The sequence below is a fragment of the Cyprinus carpio genome, chromosome A23, assembly GCF_018340385.1.
Source record: "Cyprinus carpio isolate SPL01 chromosome A23, ASM1834038v1, whole genome shotgun sequence".
NCBI lineage: Eukaryota > Metazoa > Chordata > Actinopteri > Cypriniformes > Cyprinidae > Cyprinus > Cyprinus carpio.
In genome coordinates this window covers 9,813,011-9,819,010 of record NC_056594.1, presented here as the reverse complement: position 1 = coordinate 9,819,010, position 6,000 = coordinate 9,813,011, and the positions used below count along the sequence as shown (strand labels likewise).

Below are 6,000 nucleotides of genomic sequence, written 5' to 3'. Positions count from 1 at the left end.
GACACCTACAACTTTGAGCCAAGTGTATTTACCTATTTTTAATAATCAATTATTGAAAATAATATGTATTATTAATTTTTAATTTATTGGCGTTACCTTCTAGAGAAGGAGTTTCCTTTTTAGAGGTTTTTCACTATGACTTTAATAAATTATATACTGGTTATTTCACTGTTGAAAACTTGAGTCCTAAAAATGTACACAGCATGCCTGCAAATATTTTATCCTTTTTTTTTTTTTGAGTACTCTCTCTAACTACCTGAAAGCAAACTGCCCACTAAACACATAAACCATTCATTTCTACCTCAGCCGAACCATGCTCGTGCTGCAATGTACACATCAGTGTAAGAGCCTGCTGGTCACGTGACGTGACGTGCGGCCAACATGGCGACGCAGTGCTGAGATAGCAGCGTCCAACTGGCCCCGATTGAACCAGCGACAACAGCGGCCCGCTCCTGGTAACCTCACACCCCTGCCAAACTGCAGGGAACGGGCCAGCGATGACGGCCTGACGGACTACTTTAACACGTCGACCGAGAAATGAAAGAACAGGAAGAGCTGGAAACCCATCAACGGCATACGCAGACAGACAGCCTGAGCACCAAGAGCATGTTTCTGTCTCGAGCGCTGGAGAAAATCCTCGCGGATAAGGAGGTGAAGCGGAGCCAACACAGCCAGCTGCGCAAGGCCTGTCAGGTGGCGCTGGGTGAGCTGCTTTTGTTTATAACCTCTCAGGCCTCAAACACACCACTGAGATCCTCCACTGCCCCCTGATATCCTAAATTAAGGCTGAAGTCTGGTTAGCGAGCCATAGTCATCCCAGCGCGCGTCAGTGTCAGGACTCCGTTTGTTATTCATTTTGCCTCAAGCTGAAATTGTCATGCTTCCAATCGGCTTTATAATGTAACATTATTATGAATGAGAGGTTGGCAGCAGAGTAAACGACTCGTCTGTGTGTCCAGCACCTCGTGTTTTGGTTATAACGAGCTGTTAGCATGTGTTTGCTGGAATCAGCTGCTATCCAACAAGCTACAGATTTTGTTGCTGTTTTGTCGACTTTGACAGATTGGTGATATACTGCTCCCTTATTGATTAAAGATCACTCACTGATTTAAAGAATCGATCTGTAGGGTGAGTGACTTCTTAAAGGAACAGTTCACTCTAAAATTAAAAATGTCATTTATTCACACTCAGACAGTTGTCTTAAACCTGGCTTGATCAGTTATCATTCAGTTGCATTGCATAATTTGCCATGCATTGGCATTAAATGGTGACTCTGAGGCTTTCAGTCTGACAGCGGGCCGCTGTTATTAAAGGGATAGTTCACCCAAAAATCAAAATGATGTCATTAATGACTCACCCTCATGTCGTTCCAAACCCGTGAGACCTCCGTTCATCTTCGGAACACAGTATAAGATATTTTAGATTTAGTCCGAGAGCTTCCTGTCCCTCCATTGAGAATGTATGTACGGTATACTGTCCACGTCCAGAAAGGTAATAAAAACATCTTCAAAGTAGTCCATGTGACATCAGAGGGTCCGTTAGAATTTTTTGAAGCATCGAAAATACATTTTGGTCCAAAAATATCAAAAAACTACGACTTTATTCAGCATTGACTTCTCTCCCGGGTCTGTTAGGAGCGCGTTCACAACACTGCAGTTTAGTGATATCCGGTTCGTGAACGATTCACTCGATGTAACCGGATCTTCTTGAAACAGTTCACCAAATCGAACTGAATCGTTTGAAACGGTTTGCGTCAACAATAAGCATTAATCCACAAATGACTTAAGCTGTTAACTTTTTTAACATGGCTGACACTCCCTCTGAGTTCAAATAAACCAATATCCCGGAGTAATTCATTTTACTCAAACACTCTGAACTGAACAGTACACTGACATGAACAGTTTGATTCAATAAACCGGTAGTTGCCGAAAACGGTTCAATAAACCAGTTGCCGAAAACAGTTCAGTTCTTTTGCGCTCGACGTAATGACTTCATTGGCGATGATTGCCCTTGATTCAAGCCTTCGGTTTACCCGCGCTCATAACATTAGCACAGAATCAGTTCAGAATCAATCACCAAAAGAACCAGTTCAGTTCAGACGCGCTGTGTGTCAGTCTGAATCACGCATGCGCAGTATCATCAGCTCCTCGGTTCTCGAACCGGACGCGTCCGACAGAAACGGTTCTTGACTCGAGAACGAGTCAATGTTTCGTTCGTTATCTGGCTCGGTTCAGTCAGTGTACTGTTTGAGTAAATGAATTACTCCGGGATATTGGTTTATTTGAACTCGGAGGGAGTGTCAGCCATGTTAAAAAAGTTAACAGCTTAAGTCATTTGTGGATTAATGCTTATTGTTGACGCGAACCGTTTTTCAAACGATTCAGTTCGATCTGGTGAACTGGTTCAAAAAGATCCGGTTACATCGAATGATTCGTTCGCGAACTGGATATCACTAAACTGCAGTGTTGTGAACGCGCTCCTAACAGACCCGGGGATAGAAGTCAATTCTGAATAAAGTCGTAGTTTTTTGATATTTTTGGACCAAAATGTATTTTCGATGCTTCAAAAAATTCTAACGGACCCTCTGATGTCACATGGACTACTTTGAAGATGTTTTTATTACCTTTCTGGACGTGGACAGTATACCGTACATACATTTTCAATGGAGGGACAGGAAGCTCTCGGACTAAATCTAAAATATCTTAAACTGTGTTCCGAAGATGAACGGAGGTCTTACGGGTTTGGAACGACATGAGGGTGAGTCATTAATGACATAATTTTGATTTTTGGGTGAACTATCCCTTTAATCGTTGATCCAGAAATTAGAATTCTGTCATAATTTTCTCCCTCATGTACTTCCAAACTTGTCATTTTGTTCTGTTGAACAGAAAAGATGAATGTTAGTAACCAAATGGTTTTGGCCACCACTGACTTTATATGGACAAACACAAAAATAAGGGGGGTGAGCAAATGATGACAGTTTTCAAGAACTAACCTTTTAATGTTTAGATGTTTTTCTAGTGACCTATGTGATGGGCATTAGCTGCTTACTTTGAATTCCCATTTTTATACAATAACTTCCTGGAGTATTTATCCCTCTTTCTATGTGTAAGCTGGAAATGCAGGTTAGACTCATTTGCCTCGTCCCGCCTGAGCTGCATTACTTATTTACAAAGTTAATGAACACATGTTGAGACTGGAGGATCTAGTTTCTTGGTGAGTTTTTCCGAACTCCATATATTTTATTGAAAACTTCTGTTGTTTTGTCTTTTGGTATGTTTGAGGTTTAATCTTGAAAGTCGGTGAAGAGCTGTAGTGTTCAACCGTTTGGCTGTTAATGTAATGCTACTTCCTAGTGGGTTTTTTTGAATGCTCTCTGAAGCACGTCATTCAAACAGACACTCCCTCATTACCCTGTCATGTGAGGGAATGAGGCTGATTAACATACAGACCTGTTTACACAGTCCACCCGGATTCACTGCTAGGCAATGGCTTGGGTAGAGTTTAACTATTCAGTTAGTGTTCTTTTGTTGTGCTGCCTGGATACATGTAACACTTTTGAGTATTACAGGTAGCCAGATACAGGTTTTTAAAAATATAGTTCATGAAATGTTGTGCATCTTATGAAATGTGTTGTTGCTTAAGCTCAGTTTCCTGTACCTTCTTGTGACCAGATGGCTGTCTGATAATGAATGAGGAGGATCCATTTTTGATTGTTCTCAAGAGGCGCCAAAAACTGTATAAATATGTCACTTTAAGTAGCTTGCTCATCCCAGTAACCTTGTTTATTTTAAAGGAATAGTTCTCCCAGAACTGAAAATTGTGATTTATTCATGTTTTTTTTTTTTTTTTTTCTGTATGATTTACTTTCTTCTGTGAAAGACAGAACGGGTGAAATTTTTGAAGAATGTAATTGGTTGTGGTTTTCCTGGTATTCGAAAGTGATTGTTTTGAGTAGTTTTGTGTGAGAAATCTAAGCTGCTGTTCACTGATAATTTTCCCCTTCAGTGAGCTGTTAACCGCTGTGATCACTGAATCAGTGAGTTGAACTCGAGAACTAGATCTGTCCAATTCATGAATGAATCATTCAGACCTCCTGTCTTGTGAACCATATCGGCCGATTCATTGAAACGATGCAGCACAAAAGAACACTTTCTTTACAAATTGGACTTTGGATGGGCTGGGATAGTTGACTAACCATTTAACAACCAACTAGGTGATTAGTGATGTTGGCAAGTGAGTTTAAGATTTGCAGTGATGGTGTATTTAAAGGAGTCTTCACCAAGAGGTTTTGACTCTTCATCACGTCTAAAGGAATAATTCACCAAAAAATTAAAATGCGGTCATTAATAATTACTCACCCTCATGTTGTTCCAAACCTGTAAGACATTTGTTCATCTTCGGAACACAAATTAAGCTATTTTTGTTCAAATGTGAGAGCTTTCTGTCCCTGCATAGACAACAACTGAAATGTTTGTTCATCTTCGGAACACAAATTAAGCTATTTTTGTTCAAATGTGAGAGCTTTCTGTCCCTGCATTATAAGCCGATATTTTGATTTTGAAAATAACTGGATATTAGACCCATTTCCTATAAACACACTTGATTCAATAGTAAAATATCTGCCTGTTCTATGTATGTGGGCTGTATAAACCATTTTCCAGAAGGGATTATGTTAAAAAAAGCCTTAGATTACAGTCTCAATGACTAAACAATTGCACATCAAAAGTATATATTTTTTAATGATCAAAAGAACACTGCATTAGAGGAACAGAAGGAGTCCCACACTTTGCTGCTACAGCTTTCACCTTTTTCAGCCATCTGTAGGGCAGAAAGAGAGACAGAGAAAGAATAAGCATGTGTATTAATAATATCACCATGTATCATTACTCATGTCATCATTAGAATTATAATAATAATAAACAGGGATCTCCTACATAGGCAAAAATGAGAAATATAGAGAAATATAGAGAAATATATATATATTATTATTTTTTTTATAATATTTTTGTCAAGCAATAGGTATTACCTATTACCTACTTATATTTAACTATATTATTACAACATATTCCTGTAATGTCTGTAAAGCTGCTTTGAAACAATCTGTAAAAAAAGAAGAAAAAAAAAGCGCTTGTTCAGCTCACATTTATTTACATGTCCCCTCTGGTTTAATCATTTTCTGACGCACCTACTGTAGTTACTGTAACTACACTATATTTGCTCTCACAGACACATTCACAACGTACCCGTATATCTTCTCCTCTTCTCTTTGTGCAGTCTGAATCAAAACATCGCTCATGCGCTGGCGAACGTAAAGTTAGCCTACTGTTACCGGAAGATTACGGAATCAATTCGAAGTTGAATGGTTAACGTTAACGTAAACCGCTGTCAATTTTGAGAAGAACCACCTTCAAACAAGTTATTAGCAAGCATTTAAGGGGCTGCTAAAAAGGAAGCTATGTTTGCGTTAGAATAACGTAACAGTTTGTTGCAAGCTGTACATAACTTCTAGTCATTGACTACACGCGCCCCCCTGCCACAGTTACGCGGTCATTATGTGGGAAACACTGCAGATATATTTAGAATAAGTTAAACGCTAACGTTATAGTTTGACCTCTTATTAACGTTCGCGCTCTTCCACTGATAAACATGGTATTAGCTTTGTGGCTAATCTAATATAGCAATGCATTAGCGGCTGTAAGTGATGTTTACAGAATATTTAGAAGTGATAATGATAGGACCGTTAGCTAGAACTACCACACTGTGTTTATATACAGTGTATGAACTAAATCTACAATCATTTCACATGACGAACAACAGACTCACCGTCAAAAGAGTACATCTCAGTGGCTCGGCTGATAGCTTTCTTCTGTAGTGGATTTCTGGCGCTGTTGTCAACTGGGGAGCTGCAGAGCTCCCTCTGGTGGGCAAACTATGCAACACTCATAACATGAGTGAAGCATGAGACTCTTTTTTTTATGTTTCATCGGCCGTTATATT

At 39.4% G+C, this 6,000-nt stretch overlaps 1 protein-coding gene across 3 annotated transcripts in view; it reads left to right on the top strand.

Moving 5' to 3' along the window:
* Positions 1 to 316: 316 nt before the first annotated feature.
* The window catches only part of LOC109070371 (brefeldin A-inhibited guanine nucleotide-exchange protein 2-like), a 32,717-nt gene continuing 27,033 nt past the window's right edge, over positions 317 to 6,000 (top strand). For 2 of the 3 annotated variants that reach the window (XM_042712971.1, XM_042712970.1), the window contains exon 1: positions 318 to 703. In XM_042712971.1, the coding sequence (XP_042568905.1) occupies positions 538 to 703 (166 nt within the window). In that variant the 5' untranslated portion in view covers positions 318 to 537. Of the gene's footprint in view, positions 704 to 6,000 lie in introns of all 3 variants that reach the window. The other variant, XM_042712972.1, reaches the window with a different exon arrangement.